General features: G+C 37.9%; 1 protein-coding gene across 1 annotated transcript in view; it reads right to left on the bottom strand.

The window, feature by feature from the left end:
- LOC131678784 (protein sax-3-like) overlaps nucleotides 1-23127 on the bottom strand; it is a 459615-nt gene that overhangs the window by 39796 nt on the left and 396692 nt on the right. Inside the window, exons 4-7 of the mRNA XM_058959084.1 lie at nucleotides 6445-6729; nucleotides 6113-6385; nucleotides 4778-6055; nucleotides 4604-4699 (exon numbers count right to left, since the gene is read on the bottom strand). Of these exons, the coding sequence (XP_058815067.1) occupies nucleotides 4604-4699; nucleotides 4778-6055; nucleotides 6113-6385; nucleotides 6445-6729 (1932 nt within the window). The remainder of the gene's footprint in view (nucleotides 1-4603; nucleotides 4700-4777; nucleotides 6056-6112; nucleotides 6386-6444; nucleotides 6730-23127) is intronic.

Here is a 23127-nt window from a genome sequence, read left to right as displayed (position 1 = left end):
ATTTTTCCCACCCTTCCAATTCTACTTCCCCACACCTCCTTGTCCTTTCCATCCGCTCAGGAAATGATGAAAACACACGGTAAGGCACAAATCCCCGACTACATACGGGGTTCCTGATTCCTGATACCTACCTACCGTCAAAAATTGAAGATGGGTACTTTCAAGGAAAAAAAGTTTTTTGAAAAAAAAAACTTTTTTCAGTTTGTTTTTTTTTCAGTGCATTTTTATCGAAAACTAAACCAATGAAAGTCATAATTATTTCAGAATCCAATAAAACTCAGTTTGTGAGAAGACATTGTCTAATTTAGCAACTAAGTATATACTAAGAAGTAATAGTGGAATGTTTGTTTAATTACATAAACTCTTTTCAAAAAGATTCTTGATTAATAAAAATATATATTTTTATTATTCAAGAATCCCATCGAAAAGAGTTCATGTCATTCAACGAATATTGCATTTGTTGTACTGTTCAGTGGATATGTAGCAGAAATTTAATTTTGTGATATTTTTATTAATTTGTTCAACTGCTTAGTTATATAACGCTCGAGGAGTTGTTATGGTATTGTCTTAGTCGCGAACCAGACTGGCTCTTTTTGCTATTCCCTTGAGAGTGCCACCAATACCATCACAGGGTCCTTTTCCATGGGATGTTGCAAACAAAAAATGCCATTCTGCGCTTAACTCATACACAAGCTTGTGACATTTTTCTTATTTTTGCATTGTGCTGCTGCTCCATCAGACATAAAATAAATTTTAGAAAAGTTTGTCAATTGTTTCATACAATTTATTATTTTTGAGATGAACAACTGAACTTCCCGTCTTCCAGCCTTTCTCTGCTTGAGAGATCGTTTTCCTCGGAGTTTTCGTTGAAATTATACATAGAAGACAAACAAACGTAGATTATCGTAAGTACCTCACACAGAAATCAGTAAAGGCTCACCTAACAGAAATTATTCACTTTCTTCCAGTGGCATAGCCAGGGGGGGGGTTTGGGGGTTAAACCCCCCCCCCCAAACCAAAATTAATTGGATTGAAAAAAAAATTATGCTGACGAATTTAGTTTAATATTCCACAAAATATTTTTGGAAAAATATTCTCTGATCACTACATTGAGAACTGTGTCTAAAGCGTCATGAGAACTTTTGGAAAATTATGGGAAGGGGATCTTGTAACTTATCTCTTAGCCAAAATCCCATAGTTGTCAAATTACTTCAATGCAAAATAAAATAACTGTCTGAATTATTATGAGCTCATTTTTGGAAAGATGCTTCAAAATATGGATTAGAGACAATTTTTCGAATGGGAATCTAAATTTGAATAGGTTGATTGCATATAAAACATAAGCTTGTTTACCGAAAACTTACATACATTTCAACATTTGCTGAAAATGTATTTTTTTAGAATGTGTAGAGTTTAATCAACAATTCAATATGGTTAACAACAAGAATAACATTTCAGAAACTAGTTGAAAGCTGATGTAATTTTGTCTCTAGCAGGTCAGGATCGGTTTTATGAGCATTGGATTTTTGTTGTATTATCAACTATATGAATAGCCTCTTAGCAGGATGCAATGAATGGCGTACTAAAATTCTGTGTGCTACGTAGTAGTACTGCAAGTTGTGAGGTTGACTAATAAAGAAAAGTAAAAATAATGCTCGATAAATTTTTAACGGTCACGATCACATTCATTCGAAACTGCCAAATTTCGATGTTAAGTAACATTGAAGAATTTCAAAACGTAAAACTGTTCATCTGCTGATAGAATAATTTTGACGGTTAATCCTCCTAGAAGTAATTATAGACAAGAATTACTCTTCAACCAAATGGGTCGAGACTTAATGTCTCCAGCAAAGTTTTCGAAAGTGCTATTTCAAACAACTTTGTCAAAGACATAAATATCCCACATATTCAGAGTATCGAAATATAGTAGTAGAAAACCTTTACAACAAGCTATTCTGAAATTACTGTATTTGATAAATCTCTTCTGCGGTAATTAAATAATAAATTCACATTACGTTCAAGGTGCCTTTGAAGCTTACAAAAAAACTAAGGGAACTGGATATAAAACAAATAATTCCCATATATTAAAAGGACTTAAAAACACAAAGAGTGATTCCATTTTCAGGAGCTAGCATCAATTCGGCGCAAGCTTAGTCCGCCCACCAAGTTAGTGTCGGATTCTGATGAGATGAAGTCGAAACGCAAGTTTCAGTTCCATCCATCCATAATTTAGTTATAGGTTTTGTGTTCTCAACTCGCAATGATTGTTTCAAACAATTTTATCCGTAGCGCAGAAAAAAATAGTTTTCACCTAAATTTTTCTTCACTAAGAAGAAATATAGCAGGCCCAGTCCATTTAAATCCCAATATGTTGAATTCATGTAGCCTTCATATTTTCAACAAAATTGTTTGAAATGACATTATCAAAAACTTTGCTGAAGGCACCATGTCTCTTAATATTTTTGAAAAATTAATTCACCATAATTACCTCTATGAGAGTTAATCACTAAAATTTCTATATCAAAGCAGGCGCTATTTTATGTTGATAACTTCCCGAAGTTGTCAAACCTTCAAAGTCAAGGATTATTATATTAGGTGATCTTGAACGTTGAAAATTTTTTAGATCATTTATCCCACTTTAAAAGATCGCAATTTTTGACTTCATTGACATATTATACAAGAAAATAATCTATAGAGGTTTGAAAACTGTTCCATGTTGATCCTTCTTGTTTGTAGACTGGAATGACATCTGTTAGACTACTTATGTTTTTGAGTTTTCAATAATTTATCAAACTCATATTAAATTTTAGCATTTTTTCAAAAAATTTGCGATTTTCATCAAAACCCCCTCCAAACCAAATTTTTGGCTACGCCACTGCTTTCTTCTGCATAAAACCATTGAATCAAATTCAAGATTCCAGTGAAGAAGACACTATAAATTGTCGAAACGTTGGATAACATAAACATACATCGATTGTGCTGCAGTACATGACTGAAATAGCCGAAAATCCATTGAAAAATACATCAAAACAGTCGACAGGCTTAATTGGTAAAATTCAAAATGGCAAACTTTTCGGGTGTTAATTTCTACAAAGAGATTGATAACCTTTATGGAGCCAATGTTCAAGGATTGTGTTGAAATTGTGGTTAAGGTCGGCCATAACTGCGATCTGGACAAGAGTCAATCAGAAGACTTTATGAAAAAAGATAGGCAATTCTAGTATTTTCCTCGGCATCTCAGGACAACAGTTTGTTCAAAACCAGGACATTTATTGGGAGAACAACTACCCTAATGTACTACACTATAATCTACCATAATATCCTTGTGCTGTTGCACTAAACAAACAAGTTGTGTTTGTAACTTCTCCATACAAATTTTGTGATTTTTACTTGCTTTCCTATCGCTGAGTTTTCTTTTACTGGTAATCTGGTTGTGATTGGCTTCATACAGGTTTTGTGTTTAATCGTTAGTTAATTGGCCTAATCAAAGCGCCTCTTCCGCAAAACGGATAAAGCAAACACACAATGGCAGCCATCAGTTTGGGTCATTCTTGTATAGTTGAATTGCAAGAAGTTGATAAAATTTTGTATAATGGTTTTTGCCGCTCATCATTTCATCAGAAATTTATTTATTTATTAAAATGATTCATCTGACAAAAATAGTCTTAATGAATAGCTGGAGTTAAGTCATAAAAATTAAAAATCGCGAAACTTTATGTGTGAACTTGTGCGATGGTTCACCAAACTCGAACAGATCCTCGACCGTGGAAAAAGTTCGCTTACATGCGGTTCGTTGAATCCAAACGTCGTGCGGTGGAATCTAGGCTGTAGTAATCCCGATGAGCGTAGAGAACGTTGAGAGGCACGAAAATCAAGAAGAGACAGTATCTTCAGGGAGTCAATTTCAGTGAGCTTTGCAACGAATACTACTTGCTGAAGCTTTCTGCGTTGTTCCAGTATGTCGAGACCGATCAAGCGACATCGAGCAAGATACGATGGAAGGTCTAGAAGATTCCGCCATAGAAGGTCTCGTAGTGCACTCGTTCAATCCGTAAGTTCCTTGTAAACTGATGAGGCCTCCAAATCAAAGAAGCAGTTTTAAGTTGTGGGCCAACCAGCGAACAATATAACGCCTTCATACAATGCGGATCCTTGAATTCCGGCCGATTTTAGAAATGAAGCCGAGTTGTCCGGTTGCTTTAGAGATTAAAATCGGAAAGTTCATGTTTAAACTTTTACTTAAGTAGTGATTCGTTTTGGATTTAGCGTTCCTCTGTGTGATCAAGTCGGTCTGCCAAATATTGATGATACGCAATCGAAACGCAATCCGTATCTTAATTAAGCTGTAGGTATTGTACCCATCACTTACAAAAACATTTTAATCCATTTTTTCTAGTTTATTAAAATACTGCTTTTAATCTCATATTTATCCCGTTTTCTATAGGAGTCCCTATATAAGACTTGCGATTAAGGTAGTTTGGCAAAGTTGTATTTTTATCTTTGTAAACCGAAAAGAAAATCGCAAAATATATTAGATACAAAATTTTGTGTCATATTAAAATATAAAAAGACCGAAATTGGTAATAATTCCAGAAATACTCACCATTTAGACTATGATTCGCCGGATGATCCCATTTCAAATACACGGCTGAGGTGTTCAGCAGTACCGCTTCCATATTCACCGGGGCTGCACTTGGAACTGTAAAATAATCAGCAAATCTCACTTTATTTAGTCACCCATTCGATTCTTCGGAACCTCAGCAGAAAAAAAACCTACCATCCTCCAACGTACGGGCAGTCCTAGAATTCGACGGTCTTCCTTCGATAGTCTTGTAGAACGGCACCAAGAAGAACTCATACTCAGTGTACTTCTCCAGCCCGTTGATAGTACAAGCGGAAGCACCTCCACCGTGCAAAACCGTCAACGTCCGGTACGTTCCATTACTGTGCATCTTTCGCGAGTAAATGTAGAACCCCTCGACGTACTGCCCATTCACGATGTCCCAAACCAGTCGGACACTGGTCGAATCCGAAGCGTTTGCTTCCAGCAAGTGTACAACACTTCCCGTCGAGAGGGTTGCTTGTGCTTCATTCAAACTAATATCCTCACCGTGGTTCATATCTCTTCCAATGGTAACTGGATCGGACATTAGACTGGGGATGCCCAGACCTTGTTCGTTTTCCGCCCGAACGATGAAGATGTAAGAAACGTCTGCCGTTACCGGTGAGTACGTGTAACTCGTGGAAGAGATTTTGTATGGGATTGGGATCCATCCTTTGATTAGATCTGTGGCAAAAACTTCAATCAGGTACCCGTTAATGTCGGAAGCTCCGGACTTAATGCTGGGTAGCCAGGATATGGTAATAGAACTGTTGGTGACGTTAACGACCTGCGGTTTTCCAGGAGCACTTGGGAAGGCACTGGGCTCATGGGCTCGAAAAAACTTAATATTTGGATTCGTTGGAGCTTCCAGTCGGAGGTATGCACTCCAGGTTGATTTTCCACTGCGGCTACTCGCTACGCAGGTGTACAGACCCTGGTCGGTAGATTTGTCTAGATCGTGAATGACTAAGGTACCATTTTCGGTCGTATTGATTCGTTCGGAATTAGTCACTGGGTTGCCGTCCAAGTACCAGGATATGATAGGCGTTGGATTCCCAACGGCTTTGCACGGAAGCGCTACGACCGATGTAACCGGAAGAGTTTGATTGGATGGTCCTAGGATTATGATTGGAGGAGGACGATCATCTTGGGAAGCCACGGTTAGACGAGCCCTTACACTAATTGACCCAACCGAGTTAACCGAACTGCATACCACTACCAAACCATTGTCGGCTTTACTAGTCGCTGCTATTGTTAAAACGGTGAGACCTTCCAACGTACGGGACGTTTCAAAGCGATCGAATTTCGTCCCTGGGAAGATAAGACTACGGTTCCCTTCGATCGACCAAAAAGTAGTCGGTTTTGGACGACCTTCCGATTTGCATTCGAATGAAGCATCGTGTGGAGCTTCAACGACTTGAGGAAGAGGTCGTATAACAAGGTGCGGAGGAGCTGTAAATAGTTAATAAATATAACGAGTGATATAATTAACTGACTAACCTAGCTTACATTGCACAGTTAACGTTCCGGTAGCGGAGATCGCCCCAACTGCGTTGTCTGCCTCACAACTGTACTCTCCTTCATCGTCGGAAACTACATTCTCCAACCGCAAGCTACGGTCCTCCAAGATATGAACACGATCCAGGGGCATATTCCCACCGGAAGCAGATCGCCTCCAGAGAACATCTGGCATGGGGTCACCTCCGACGCGACATTGAAACGTTACCGAAGATCCTTCCACAATCGTCGAATCATGCGGACCTCGTATCAGGAAAGGTTTCACTGAAAACATTCCATTCAAAAATATGTTTCCGAATTACACACAAAAGTTTTTCACTTACCATGAACCTTAAGAAATGCCATCACCGATTCCCGCACCCCGACCAGATTCTTCGCGATGCACTGATACTGGCCCTCGTCGGTCTGCCGCACATCCTGAATGGCCAGGTTGCCCCCGTCCACGATTCGGATTCGTTTCGTGGTTTCAACGTCCAGCTTTTGGCCGTTTTTGCGCCATCCAACGGTCGGCTCCGGAACGCCCTTCGGGGGTCCACACTCCAGCAGGACAGTCTCGCCTTGCGCGACCCGGGTGTGCTGCGGCTCCAGTCGGAACTCTTCCCGTAGCACTGCAATGGAAAATTATTTGCATATTTTATTTACTGGCCACTGGTTTTTTTTCATTTCAGAAGCGAAAAGCAGCTAGGATCTGTTTATTTGCACCCGGAATTTTAGGATGGACTCTTAAGAGACCGGAGAAGTGTCGTTCTATGCTTATGGTGCCATTCAAAATAGTTCTACTGTGCCGTGGCGTGGTTATGGTTGTTGTTGTTGTTGTAGTTCTCTCACTCGAACGAAATAAAAACGAAGTCCACCCAGGCAGCAGCAATTGCATTCCAAAGTGCTCGTTTCGAAATCAGATTTTTACTACGAGCTAACAGAACATAACAACTTTTTACGATGTCCCAGCGGTCGGTCCAGTCTGCCGGACTGAGAAAACCAAACAACACCGCAGGACGGCCCGATGGACGTTTTGAGTGGAAATCCAACTCCGATTCACCCGACCGATTGCCGTTGTCTATTTAAATGTGTGTTTGGACGGCTTTTTTACGAGCGTCTACGATGCAAATACAGATTTTATTTGCAGATTTTGGTTCCGTTTGTTATTTTTTTTAGTTTTTTTGTGTGTCCTTTCTGGTCCATTCTGGGCACATGAGTTTACTCCCACCGAAACACCCACCATGGAGTCTACCGAGGCACCATTAGGGAAAACAAAATACACTTGCTTCTTTTAATGGTTAGACAGCGTCACTTAATAAAAAAAGAACTATTTGCCTTTTTTACTGACCTAAAAATAAAAAAATAAAACGAACGGGTTGCATTGGATATATGGTTTACGATGCTGAGGATTTCAGCTTATCTTTCGAGGTTTATTAGGAATTTAAGGAAAAATCTGGACTGACGCACTTTTCCCAAGAAGCAAAAACGTGATTTTAATTGTTTTGAACACAAAAAATTGATTATGGAATTTGCGTTTCGACTTCGTCTTATCAGAATTCTTCTTGTGTCTGTATCTTACCGCGTTTTAATCGATACATAAGACGCGTTCGGTAAAATGGTTAAACCCTCTCGTTATACGGTCAAACGGCCGATCGAAGATACAAATAAATAAAACCAGGAGCAGTTTATCCTGTGATCTAGTAGAAATCACACGTAAAATTGTTTTGTGATTTAAACACGGAAAGTTCCTTGTTAGTTCATTAAAGCTGGCGACGAGGATAAAAAAAGTGTTAAGTGATTCTCATACGAAATAATTCCCGTAGCAAGGAAATTTCAGAGTGAGCTGAGTAAGTATATAGCAGAGTTTTTGTAAAGCGCTAAGCTCGCTCGTGCTTGAGTTTAATTTGAAAAGGCCATAAAACACTGTGATTAAACCATCGTTGTTGAAAAAGAAAAGTAATCTAGCGTCTCGTGTGACGTGAAAATTAAAAATAAGTGCATTTTTAAGAACATGTAAAACCTATGAAACAAAAGTTTCGAATCGTTCAGCATTTCACTAATTCGCAACGGCCGTTTTACTACTTTCTATTATTCGCAGATCTTCCCGCCATTTTTAATTCCGCCGCGCAATTTTTGTTCAATCGTCTAGAGAGTCGACATATCATCAACTCGCTCACAACAACGGGTGAAACATCACCTTGTAGTGATCGATGGTGAGAGTCTGAACGATCGTGTAGCCGAGTAGTACGTGAGAGTGAGTTGCACTTGTGTTTGGAAGCAACCGTTCGGGTTGAGAAAAAGTTCCCGTAGTGAGTGGTGAGAAAGGTTTATCTCACAAACACAGACGACGTAAGGTTGAGCATTACTACAGGCACTAGTATTGCACGATCGGTGAGGAAGAAGTGCGTCAAGTAAGTGAAATCAATTCCTGTTTCTTCTCTTGATTGTTGCTATAGTACCATGCCTTCGTTTGGAACGTTAGACCATTACGTGAAAGGCACGTCTTTCGCGAACTATATGGAACGTTTGGAGCATCTTAGCTCTTTCAATGGTTGGGCGAAAGAAAACAAGAAATCAGTGCTAATCGCTGTTACAGGCCCGGTTGTCCGCTAATTGTCGTCTCGGATGCTAGTTCATACGGATTTGGTGGTGTTCTAGCCCATGAGATTAATGGGTTAGAAAGACCCATATGCTTTACATCGTTTTCGCTGAATTCTGCATAGAAACGATACCCAATCCTTCATTTAGAAGCATTGGCGTTAGTTTGCACCGTCCAATTTCTTTTTGGCCAAAGGTTTAAAGTCTACACAGACCACAAACCTTTGGTTGGAATATTCGGCAAATCCGGTAACAATTCGTTGTTTGTAACTAGAATTCATAGATACATCATGGAGTTGTCTATCTACGATTTTGAAAATGCATACACAGAACATCGAGCAACATGGGAAACGCTGATTTTTGCTCGAGATTTCCCCTTGAGCAGTCTGTCATCAAGAGCCTTGACATAGGAATCATAAACAGCTTAAACTTCTCGAAAGCTTTTCCTTTGGATTATACCTTGATTGCTAGAGAATCTGAAAAAGATTCTTGCTTGACAGAGGTGATGCGATTTGTAGAAAGTGAATGGCCTGACAACTTGCAAGGTTTGTATAGAGATTTATACTCAGTACCGACGGATCTGGAGGTGATCCAAAACTGTCTTCTTTACCAGGGCAGAATCATCATGCCATCAAACTTAAAAGGAGACATTCTTAAACTATTGCACACAAACCATATTGGCATCGTGAAGATGAAGCAATTAGCACGTCAAATAGTATTTTGGCCAGGTATTACTTCGGACATCGAAAATTTCGTAAAGACTTGTGAGACTTGTGTATCAAAATGGGAACAGTTCCTGCCAAACCAGAACATAGCAATTGGATACCAATATCGAGACGTTTCAGTCGTTTACACGCAGATTTTTTCTATTTCGAAGGAAAAACTTTTCTACTCATCGTTGGTAGCTGCTCGAAGTGGGTGGAAGTAGAGGTTATGTTGTATGGAACAGACGCGAAACGGGTTATTGTTTTGCCCATTAGGGGAAAGAAAGTAACAGTGGAACTATGAAAACCCTCTTTCCCCTACCCTGTTTGCTAGGTATGGCCTTCCCGGTGTGGTGGTAACGGATGGAGGTCCACCTTTCAACTCCAAGGAATTCTCATTATTGTTAGAAAAACATGGATAGTGAAAGTGATGAAAAGCCCTCCATATAACCCAAGTAGCAACGGTCAAGCAGAACGCTTCGTTAGGGTGGTCAAAAATGTATTTAAAAAGTACTTACAGGACCCTCAATTGCGGCAGTTGGATTTGACCTGTGAAATCAACTATTTTCTTATAAAATATCGCAACGAAATTGCTACCAAAGAAGGGGTACCACCATTGCACAAAATTTTATCTTTTAAACCAAAAATTTTGCTTGATTTGATTCATCCAAGAATGACATATAAACAATTTAAAAAAAAACTATGTATACTTCTACAGTATCTGCCCCTAAATTAGATCCATTAGACAAATTAGGAGTCTTCTACAAAGTTCTAGAACAGACATTTTTCAGCAATTCTTCCGAACATCAAGATATTCTATCTCTCCTCTGTGAAAAGTTAGTGTTGGCGCCCTCTATGCGGTCATAGGTGAACCTAAAATTTTCTAACCAAAAAAAAAAACTCGTATCATATGCTATAATTCTTCTGAACGTACTATTTAGCTCAATCTAACCATTATCTCACAAAAATGTATAGTTGGTGGGAATCGAGTACCGATACACAATCATGCACTGCTAGGCCCCATGCAAAACTGACTCAGACATCACTTCGTTAAAAGTTTAAGACCTTCTTTTAACAAAGCCGGATTGACTAGCAGTCTTCGACAAAGTTGTAGACAATTAATTTATTTTTCTTATTTTCACTTACAATGATAATACGAATCATGGAGTGCCACCTAGCGGCGATAATCGATTAGAAATTGCCAGGCATCTAAATTTACTTGGTGCCGACGATGTTTCAACTTTTTCTTTCATGACGTGTATTTAGTGCTGAAGATTCATCGCTGGTCATTCGCAGACCATTTTAAAAAATATTTCGTCTCGTCCACTCAATTGAAGATTAAATCTTGGTTTATTCTGGTGTAGCAACGCGTTTGGGTCAATCGGAAGAAGCGTTCGGTATTCGCCAGGCACGTTCGAGCGAGATGTAATGGGGAAAGGGACTCTCCTTTCGACTGTCCTGGATTTTTCTCGCCTGATATGGTCACGCTAGTTAAATCTATTCTTGTGTTGTATTTTTGACTTTCTCTTATAATTTTATGTATCACAGTGATGTTATTTTCAAGCAAGAAGAGAAGATAATCTCAACTCAATAATCATTTTTATCCAGAACATAATAAGGACCGACCAAAGGAAACAAGACGGGACAATAATGCGCGTGCGTTTTTGTTCTCATTTTACGTCCGAACGGTTGATTGATTCTGATTTTCTGCACCGTACGCAATGTTACTGCAGGGATAGCGAAATGATGATTGGCAGTGTTGCTATAGTAACAATTGAGGTTTTATAGTACTCTTGCAGATCTTCTTAAAACTTAGAATGCACTCGTAGTGTGCTATAGAACTAGAATTGATACTTGGGTATTTAAAGGAAAATATAAATAAAATTATTATCTTTAAAAAAGTAAAAATGACTAAATTGAACAGAAATTGTGTGGCAAAGTGAAACAAGTATTTATCATGCATTTACCGTATACGTGGTTGATTGACTTTAACAAAAATAAGACAGAAGCAAATGTCGTCATCAAACCTTACAAAACATCCATGATATAGAAAAACGGTGTCCTTCATCAATATGGATTCAAGATACAAAATATTGCCGGTATAAAATAAATGAACAAGACTCCATGTTCATTAATAAAAATAGCAGAACTGTTCGGAAGATTTCGGCAGTGTGAAAATGTGGGAAAAGAAGAATGTTGAAGGAAAAATAAGAAGTCGATTGTCACGTCTTGTCCTACGTACATTCATCTATTCTGTTGATGGAAAAATCGAAAAATATTGTCTCTCTTTAAGTGCCTTCGTCAGTTTAGTGGATATAGCTTTTGATTTATTGATGTAGGATGTAGGATGTGTAGAGATATAGAGGGAAGAATGAGATAAAGCTGCTCGTAATAATAGTTTCGTTTCTGTAAGGTAGCTTTGGAGGGTGAAATATTTCTGAAGTTTCGTTCCAAACATAGTAAGCGTTCTCAGTGGCTTCGAACGATCGCCGAGAAACAAATAAAACCCAACAGGCATCACGAGACAGAAATCTCTACGATATTCAGTTTAATGAAATATAAGCAATACTCATCATAGTCGGCTATCTGGAGTTCAAATGTCTTATTTCACAAACTTAGTAATATAGCAAATCATGAATCTCTAAAATTCCCGGTAGCCGGCTACCCAAAGCAATTATTTCATGCTAACGCTATTGGCATACTAACTAACGAATTTCCCCTTCCGTGATACATGTGAAGATGTAGAGCATTCTTCGATCTCTAGCAGCATTATGTATCGGACTAAAATTCCTTCCTTCCCCAGAAGATCTGCATTCGGACGTGGCCGACATCGGTATTGATCAGCATGCAGGAATCAATATAGGTTGCACAATGTGGTTTATCGTGTTATTCCCAAGCACGTTGTTCCAATAAACATTTTGCTATCTTAATTGGTTCTGGTCAATAACGGAGTAGCAACCACGGATGATCACTTATGCTTATGCTTATTCTTATTCAAAAGGAATCAAAAAATTAAAATAAAAAATCAGTCTATTCTCAACCACCAAAGGCATCAGTCACAATATCAGTGTGCTCTCGGCTGCTACCCAAGCCGGCGCAAACAGTTGCTTTTTTCTTGTGTGCATTGTCTGAAGAACAAAGACAACCGTTACTATTATTCTTGTGTGGTGATCTATCAAGATGACTGAGTCTCATCAACAAAATGTGCTTCTTCAGGCTAAGACGGTGGTCATTGACTTCCAGTCTTTCCGCATAAGACCAAGTATTGGTGATGTAGAACATCCGCTGAAGGTGAAAATGCAGCTTCGGTTTGCGGAAGTCAGCTTCATCCAGTTGGAGCACGTCAGGCACGCGGTGCTGATAACGTTCAAGCAATTCGCCCAGACGAAAAGATTCATTTCGCAAAACAACTTGAAACACGTGCTGGATTGTGACACCGCTAAAATCAAGATCCCTGTGTATATGGATAACGGAAACGTGAAAGTCAAATTACATGATTTGGCAGCACATACTTGCAAAGTGGCAAAGATTCATGTCGTATTTCGGAGAAGTGGAATCTATTACGGAGGACACGTGGAGGAACTATTTTCCAGGTATCTCAAATGGTGTTTGTGGTAAGAATGCGAGTAGACCAACCTATTCCCTCCTATCTTACCCTGCAGTACAAAACAAAAGGGAGTGATACCATTATACAGCGAACTCTATGTACATATCAAGGACAAACTCACACGTGCCAGTTCTGTGAACAAACGGCACATTACGGACAATTCTGTCCAGAAACCCCTAAGAAAAGCTCATCTACAGAAAAAAATGCCAACACTCAGTCTCCAATATCGTTCCCTCAGCCACAAACGGTAGCCAAATTTGTGGCTACTGTTCAAGCAATAATGACAACTGCGAAGGCCGCGTCAAGTACAAAAAACTCAACAGCTAATTCCACCAATGAGAGATCTACTAGCAATGACGGAGGGTTCACGCTCGTGACCCGAAAAAGAAAGAAGTTAGGAACAACACCTGATCGCGAACATCAAGGCAGTAACCCTGATGATGACCTGGACATGTGCGACGACGCAGAGATATGAATGACCCTCACGATACAGTTGACGTGGATGCAAATATTTCCCCGACCAGAAAACGGATCTCCGCGCGCAATGGCAAGTCGCGCGTACGGGATCGGATAGATCAATATTGTATTAAGCGTTTATTGTTTTTATTTTTTACCTCATGTAAATATATACAAGACCCACGGCTCTGTGAAGCTAACGCCTTGAGCCGTGCCAAATAAACGAATTTAAAAAAGAATAAAATAAGCAAAACGAAAAAATCCATGAAGTGAATAAACTGAAAAAATGAATATAAAGAATGAAATTGAAATAAAGTTAAGGAATAAAACAAAACGTACGAATTTTGCGAACTATTTGTTTCTGAAATGTTTGGTAAAATTAATAGCTGGCGTCCAAAAGGGGCTAACCCCACATTGTATCTTATGGAAACACTAGTTTTCTCGTTCGTTTTCGGAGGTTTTAAGAAAAGCAGTCAATCGATTCGCCACCAGTAACTGTTGTGCTGTAGCTCACATATCGTTGAACACGATATAAAACTGGTTTTAGTTGGATTGCATTGTGTGTTGACGTTTCGGCTCAAACAGTCGTGTTGTGTATCTAATATTTATTTCTTGCACAAATGTATATCGTTGAGCGTAATTTTTCGAAAATTCCAGTAAAAGTGTCATGTATCTACATTGAAAGTTGACCGAGCAATAAGAGATCATGAGAAAAAAGGGAACATTGCGGTCGAAAAATTGAAAAAAACTTGGAATCAATTATCTTTAGTTATAGAGTTATGGTGTCTTCGGAAAAGTTGCTGTATGGCTCCTAGCGCTTGATCTGGTTGAAGCATACTAGTTCGCAATATGGTCGCTAGGAAAGCGCAGTCATTCACTTACAATACAGCTAAATAGAAATGTGGTACCGTCGAAAAAGTTGTAGGCCCTATCATCTAGAATATATCTTCTGAGGATGCAAACTTTGTACGTCCTGTATGTTTCGAGATATTTTGGTTAAACATTTTATTTTCTGATTATGTTTCCAAAAATGCGCCATATTTCAAAACTTGTAGAACATACAAAGCTAGTATCTTCAGAAGATATATTTATAACTACCTGACATACAACTTTGTCGTAGACACCATCGTTCTATCTCGTTCTATTAAAAAGTTGATAACAGCGCTTCCCTAGAGACTGAATTCCGAACTAATATGAAATGATTAAATAAAGCGCTAGATGCCATGCAGCAACTTTTCCAAAGACACCAGAACTTTAAAACGAAATATAAGGAAAAGACGTGTAAATTGTGGGTTACCCCCCTTTTGAACGCTAAGTACCCCCGCGGTTACCCCTTCGAACTACTAAAATGCTCGTGAATTAAAGGGTAATGCATGTAATGATCTTATTTTTTCTAGACAACATGGGTCAATCAACTATTAATAAAATCGTGTATTTTTACAATAAAAACAATGTTATTTTGTAAATGTAGAAGTTTTTTCCATTTCTTATAAAAAAAGCAAAATGTGAGTTAGCCCCTTTTGGACGCCAGCCACTCAAAGCTTAATATTTAAAGAATGGCTAATTAATATACAAACCATTTGCTAGTATTTCCATTCTTGTCTGCAGTGATGTCCCTATCCTCTGTGCAGTAAAGAGAAATTGAAATTACTCCCCACACTCTGGCAAGCAAAACGAGAGCGCTTCTCTTTCGTTCATATACACCACCGTATTTGATATGTGTAAGCGCACGTTGATGGCAGAGGTAAATTTTCATACACCCAACACTGGAACGAGCTAGAGTGTGGAGAAGAGCTCTTGAAATTCTCTGTGGCGCGCTCAGATAAATTCGCCACAGCGCGCGCCCCAGAGTCGCTGTGGTGTATTCACTGGCGTGGTTTCACTGGCGTGTATTCACTGGCGTGTGATCTTTGGTTTGTTTTCGTCTTACAAGCGGCATTGCGGGTGAGATTGTTTTAATTTACACAGGTTGTTGCGTTGTATTGTGTGGATGTCGGTGGCTTATTTCAAGCTTATATGATTTTCTACTGAAGATTTCATAGTTGCTTGGTAAAGCTTGCGAGTTTATAGAGTGTTGTTACACTACCGTGGGAAACCTGAAGTATTCGAGCCTAGGGGCAAACAAGGAAAACGTTTTACGTATCAATGTATCGGCTGGTATAAACAAAGTTTTATAATGATCTGTAGTATCAGATTAATCGTATAACAGATGTAAGACGGGATTTGTACATCCACATTAGGTACGGCCTATTTTTTGTTCGACTGAATAACTCAATGGTAAGTTAACTTATTTTGATTGCGAATTTGGCGACGCCAAAAAGTAAAGTGATCCATTATAGGTAATGTCCTGGTATTACACACGTTTTCGATTATTATTATACGCAGGTATTGTAATTCTCTCTCACTCACGCGAGAAGAGGCTTATCCGATGTCCAACTTTTCCGAGATAAAGTCCACATAAAACAAGATAACGTTCACGAGAATTCACATTGTTACTTGTTTTTTACATTTCTTATAAAAGAAATGTATAGAATTCGCTCAAATTTTCAAGATTTTTTCCGAGGCCCGGAAGGCCGAGTCTTATAAACCAATCGACTGAGCTCGACGATTTGGGACAATGTCTGTGTGTGTATGTGTGTGTGTGTGTGTATGTAACGGACAAATTCTCATTCGAGTTTCTCAGCAATGGCTGAACCGATCTTATCCACCAATTTTAAATGAAAGAACGAAAAAAACAGTATGAACGCTATTAATTTGTTTTTGATTCTGATGTTTAGTTTCCATGATATGAATGTTTGAATGCGTAAAAATGGCGTTTTTGCAGTTTTTTTGAATTATCTGCCGAAATTGACAATATAGATTAACAATTTATGTTTTTTGACAGCTTTAACGAATACCTTTCGAAAAAGCTATAGATTGTTGAAATCGAACTATTATCAAAAGAGATATTCAACATTAAATGCGGACGAAAGATTTTTATCATTTTCCATTGCCAGAAATATGACCAAAAACATGTAATCTATTATTAACGCCAAAACGGCTTATTTTAGGTCAATAGTATCTTGGGAGAATTTAATGAAGGCAATATGCCCTTTCTTTTGGTATTGTGCTTTTGCTGATTAATCCCCCTGTGAGTGAGATATTTTCACAAATTTTCTTGGAAGTGATTATATCGAAATGATGTCTTCAGTAAATTTGTAGCTCTTACTTTTGCGAATAACTTTACTGAAGACTTCAAATATCTATTTTGAATACTTTGAAAGTTATGGCTTGTTGTTTGTGGATTACTCTTTGTCGCCTATTTATTGTTCAATATAGTAATAATCCATTGAACTAAGCCAAACATTATTTCAATAAAACAAATTTTGTATTTCATTTTTCTATCTACAACCGCTAGAAATAATCACCGAACACTTCCAAGTTGTCTGGAAGGAACTTGATAACTTATCAGTGCAAAAATGTTCATTTGTACGAACCTTCTGACTGCAATTTTTCTAATTTATAACCATCGGATCGATCTGAAAAATATCGGAAAATAAAAAGCGAAATAAATAGCTACAAGCAACGGCATTGCCAAGAGAAAGTTTTGGGGTTTACCACCATACAACACCCCCCTCCCCCCCACCACACCCAACAAAAAAAATTGGATTGAAGTTGAAAATTTATTGATGCTGACTGATTTAATTCAATATTACAATAACAATTATCTGATCCGTAGATTGATAACCTGTTGTTGTAAACATCATGAGGACTTTTGATAAATTGTCGGAATGGGGTCCTGATATGTAACTGATCTATTGGTCTTGATTTCACAGTTGTCTAATAGCATCAATATCAAATTCCTGCCTGAAAACATTCCAATAGAAAATTCCAGAGTTCTGTAATCAATCATAATCCTCAGATTAATTTTCAAATTGAGCTCGTTTTTGTAGAGATGTACTGTAATAAGGGTCTTTATTTAATAGGAAGCGAAGTTAAAATTGATTTAATGAAACATAGAACTGCTCACCAAAAAAAATGCATAACTTTCAACATTTTCTAAAAATGTTTTTGCCTTTCTCATTCCTTCTAAAATTCGTCAATCTAATCCCGTCCCGGAGGGCCGAGTGTCATATGCCAATCGACTGAGTTCGTCGAGATCGGAAAATGTCTGTGTGTGTATGTATGTGTGTATGTGGAAAAAAATGTGACCTCTGTTTCTCAGAGATGGCTGGACCGATTTGCACAAAGTTAGTCTCAAATGAAAGGTACAACCTTTCCATCGGCTGCTATTGAATTTTTTATTGATTGGACTTCCGGTTCCGGAGTTACGAGTTGAAGAGTGCAATCACACAGCAAATTCCCATATAAACTGAAATGAAAAATTTTCAAATCAAATTTGTATTTTTGATTCCAAAAGCCTTTAAAATGCATGAAACATTGAGATGTTTGGCAAAAATGGACTTTTTTGGACTTTAGTACAGTTTTGCCTTTCTCATATAGAAAAGTTATGCAATTACTCTAAAAATCGTCAATCATACCAGCCCGGAGGGAGTATGCAGTGAGGGGTTATTAAAATTAAAACTAGTTTAAAATTTCTTAACAAGTTGAAAATTTTCGGCAGGACCTGGACCTCCTGGATCTTTCTCCATGATCCGCCGCTGGTTTCAAGCGATGTTTCAGTATCACAAGATCGTGGCTGTCGATCCATTGTATGTATGTGCAAATCGTACTGAACATGTAATATTCATTTCCACCATTGTATTGAACATAACCAGCCATGGAATCGTAGTTTGGACAAATGAGAAAAGCACAATTGCACCACTAGGTGGATTAAAACAGGTTTTTATCTTGGGAATGCGTCGAGTTGAGACGAAAACGTAATATGATTAATAACGAGGATAACACTTTCCGAATGTAGAGAGAAATTTATGAAAAATGACGATTTCCATTCGACTCTAGCAGGTTCTGATCAATTTTGATGAGCATTTGATTTTTGTTGTATGACCAATTATATGTATAGTTCAAATGTTTAAAAACAGTAATTTAAGGTCAAGATAGCATCATTTTGAAACCGTCAATTTCGGAAGTTTAGTATCTTCAATGAGTTTTACAAACGTTAAACAGCGCATCATTTGATAAAATAATTTTGACGGTATATCGTCCAAGAAGTATTTATGGTGAATTTTCTCAGGTTAATATTCATGACTACAATAAAGTCTCAACAAGTTCTCTAAAGACACGAACCTTATTACTATTTTCTGGAAAATAATTCTGCATAATTTTAAAACTTTAAAAATTATGGTTTCGGAATTATGCCGTTTGGACAGTAAGATCGATTTTCACCAAACCGAATTTCTGGCTACGCCGCTGACTTCAAGTAAGTAGAAACAAAGTCGTTCTACACTCGTTCACAAGAAACTTCTTCGAATGCTGAATATCTATTATAATACATTGACACCCCAATTTTATCAGCCAAATATGAATTGCCAAATATGATTTTTTTATTGCATCGAACTACAACAATTTTTAGGTAGCTTTCAAGGGGTTATTTTATAGACTTCTTCCAAAATTTGGCGAACCTATTCCAATTCGTATACCAATTAATTGGAATACTTAAGGGTTTATATGTTGCAGATAGAGACAATACTGAAATTTTCAGCTTTTTTCCTACACAATATTACGAAAGATTATTAAACAATTTTTCCTAATAAGTTTGTGAAAATTATAAACTATTTGAAATTTTTTAATACTTTAATTTTTTATTTAACCGTGATTTTTTAATAAATCGCTGTGACAATCGCTTCACAACGTAGTCTATTTTTCATGGCTTGCGGTGAGCACGATCTCTCGAATTGCTGAACTGAAAATTATGGAATAGAAATTAATTTTTAGTGTTCTTTACAGATTTAACTCGCCGCGCAGATAGCTCTGAATTAGACCCGCTGGTGCCCTAAGACGATTTCGCTAGATTTTCGGAGCACTGTGCACCCAGTGCATTAACGCAAGTGACGGAAGGCTATCGAAAAGTTTCGTGAAAATGAAAATTCCAGTAATGATGATGATTTCCCCAAACGGTTCGTTTTCGAGAGGTTTTTATTTGTTCTTTGGCATTAGGATTAACGATAATAATTCAAATCAAGGATACTACTGGGAAGTCACCTTTAGAAAAAGTCGATGTCGAAGTAAAATTTGGAACTATGCACGCATGCACTTCAGAGATAGCGTGATATCAGGAGCTGCGATTTCATTTCAACGCTTTTTTTGTGAAAAGGGCGATACTCACAAATGTAAACATAAGGCTTTTTACATACATGCGAATGATTAATAAATGTATGATAGTCCTATGCTGATTTTAATAAAATAATGATTGTCCTATGCTGATTTGAGCGATTCTCTGAGTCCTGCCACTATCCCATGTAGTATGTGTTATCAAAAACATCGCGAAGCATCAAGTTCTAAATGTTCTCAAACGATATAATATCCGAAGCGAGTGATAAGAGTTATAAGAAATGTCTCATCACACTGTTAGGTGGATTAAAAGCGTTTTTTCTGTAGCGCGTTATTAAAAATAATGACGTGCCAATTTAGAAGCGCTTCTATTTGACCGATACAGTGCTTTCAAGGGGTTACAGTACTGTAGATTTTTTAAAGCATTTAATTTTTATTTATTAGTTGAATTTTGTTTACTGGTGCTTTAGGATGCTGAAAATGATATTCCAAAAAATGAATCGCGAAAACATTAAATAAATATTCAAGTTTTTTCGCAACGCCTCTTATGTATACCTCTAGTATACTGAAAACGTTAACCGTGTGTTTCTCGAAATAATTTTTTTTTAATCTGGCCGGAAATGTAACTCGAACAAATGATTTTTGATCAGCCTAAAATTTTTACAGCATGTTCAAAATTACTTTCTCCAGCGATGTACGTGGGATTTAATTTTTTCATTGCATAATTTCTTAATATGCAAATTTTAAAAATCGACACTTTTAACACATTTTTAGCGTTTTTCGACTAAAAATGTGCCATTTCGCGAAAAATCAAGACATAGAAAAAATCTTACGTATGCTGTTTGCTGTCGTGCTAAGAAGTTTAAAAAGCTTTGGTTTTTGGCTCTGGATCAAAAATTACGGGACATGGAGCTCCGGCCGTGGACCCTTTCCAAAAAAAAATCCCCGACGGGAAAGTGCTGCACAGCCGCCATCTTGTGACGAAATTACTCGAATAAATCATTTTTTTGCAATAAAGTAATGTTATATATCTCATTAACCCTCTGGAAGTCGTGCTTATGGCCCACTGAACGAGCAGCCGCTGATGCTTTAAGACGGGTTCGCTAGATTTTCAGAGCAGCGTGCACAGCCGGAAAGTTAAACAAGATCTCGATTCATCTCATTATTGCGTCAAGATAAATTCCCGAAATATGCCTATTTTTCGTGCTCTATAGTAGTGTAACCCCTCAATAATTAGTTCTGGAATCATTTGACGGCATTTTTCTTCTGTGCCATCATTTAAATAAATTAGCTGGTTTTCTCTCGAATTTCCATGCGATGGTATAATAAGAGAGAGAATTAAAATTGAAACCTAACATGTTCGGGTACGAGTATAGCAAAGAAGTTCAAAATGGCAAATCCACCGTCTTTGCAGTACATACTAAATTGTTCCAAAGAACGTTTATCTGTTTACCGTGATTTTATAATTTGTAAAACTTATAATATTAAGTTTATGTATCAGAGGATGTTTATGACCCCACCGAATAAAAATCTTCTTGTGTAAACCTTGAACCTATAGTTGCAGTGGCGTAGCCAGAAATTTGGTTTGGAGGGGGTTTTGACGAAAATCTTAAATTTTTCAAAAATGTTGGCAAGTCTATTGATGACATTTAATCTGTAGGCCGCGATCGACTGGGTACTACCGTGTTCTGCAGTAATAGCGAAATGGGATGGTGTGAGCGGGCATGGGCGCTATAACCCTACCGTAGCAGAACTAAATATCTGTCGCAGGTGTCAGTTATGTTGGGTGACGGACTGCGAGACAGGTTAGGTCAAGTTCAACGAGTGGCTCAAAAAACACCACTTTACTAACAAAAGTATGAGCTGAAAACTCGCAACTTCGAAACCGTAGCATTGGAGGAGCTTTGATAGATAAGGCAGAAGGTGTGGAAATGCGGGGATCGAGCGACGGCACAAGAGCTGGGCAAAATGCGCCAACGCGTGATCAAGTGGCAGACGATCAGCGATAGGATATGTGTAGTGTGGATCAAAGGCCATTTCTTCGACTAGAGCATTATCAATGTGCATTGACCTCACGAAGCCGAGAAAGATGCATTTTATGCGCAGCTGGAGCATGTCTATGATAGCTGCCTATGGCGGAATGTTAAACTCGTCATCGGTGACATAAACATCCTGATAGGCCGGGGGCATTGTATAATCCGGTTATCGCACAGGATAGTCTGCACACCTTATAAGGTGTACACATTATTTGTGCAGAAATCTCACGATTGATAAGTATATTATGACGAACACCTAAATAGCGAAGCAGTAGCCGACAAGAGTATTGCAAGAATCAGCTTGCAGGCGCGCGCAGTCGACGACAGATTCCGGATCTACCTAAGATTCATGAAAAAATAGGACGGTTGAACCGCTGGCAATGATCAACTGTCAAGTGAGCTACTCAAACACAGAGTACAGGAATTGACTAGAGCACTCCACTGGGTGCTTTTGAAGATCTGGAAGGAGAAGATTTTACCGAAGTATAGGATGTAGGGAGTAGTATGCCCCATCTATACAAATTGTGTTAAGCGGGATTTTTGCAACTAATTACCGATTAATCACATTACTGAACTGCCCTTGTATGCAAAGGTGACGTAAACTCCATCCAGTATATTTTTCAGTATATATACGAAAAAGTTAAATTTGACCAAGGTGGCGTTGAAGTCACTTTTACATACTAGGATAGTAAAGTCATCTACAAGGTGTTCTCCCAAATTCTTTGTTGCCGCCTATAACCGTTAGTAAGGGAATTCGTAGTGAAATATGGCCTATAATGCACAAATACGGGTTCCATTCATATCTTCAACCAAGCTATTTGCAATAACATTCTTGAAAATGTTGCTGAAGACACTAAGCCTCGAACTAAATTTGATTGGAATTTGTAATGCAACTGGAAAAATTAATCAATAAAATTATGCTGCTAAAGTGCTAAATACTAAACCTCCAAAAGCTGAGGGTTTCCAAATTATGGAATCTTGTCGCCATTCAATTCGATACCCAAATGTACATCATAAATAGCGAAAAACGTGAAAATTTTTAATTTTTTTTATTACTAATTTTAGCTAGTGGCATTTTATATAAATGCACATAAAAACCGATTTTGACCTGTTAGAGACAAGCATAAAACGCCATTTTTCATCAGTTTCTATGTAGGCGTTTTCATTGAGCTATTTTGCTTGATATTTACATGATTTATCAACTATAGGATCCTCACTAAAATATTAGTTACAAGATCCCATTCTCACAATTTACAAAAAGTCCCCATAACGTTTAAAACATTAGATTCTCAATGTAATGAACAGATAATAAACTTCCAAAATTATTATTTGAATATTTAACAAACTAGTCAGCATCAAACTTTTTTTCTTCAATTCAAATATTTTGGTTTGGAGGGGGTTTCAACCCCCAAAACC

Source organism: Topomyia yanbarensis, chromosome 2, assembly GCF_030247195.1.
Source record: "Topomyia yanbarensis strain Yona2022 chromosome 2, ASM3024719v1, whole genome shotgun sequence".
NCBI classification, from domain to species: domain Eukaryota; kingdom Metazoa; phylum Arthropoda; class Insecta; order Diptera; family Culicidae; genus Topomyia; species Topomyia yanbarensis.
This window is presented reverse-complemented; position numbering and strand designations above follow the sequence as displayed.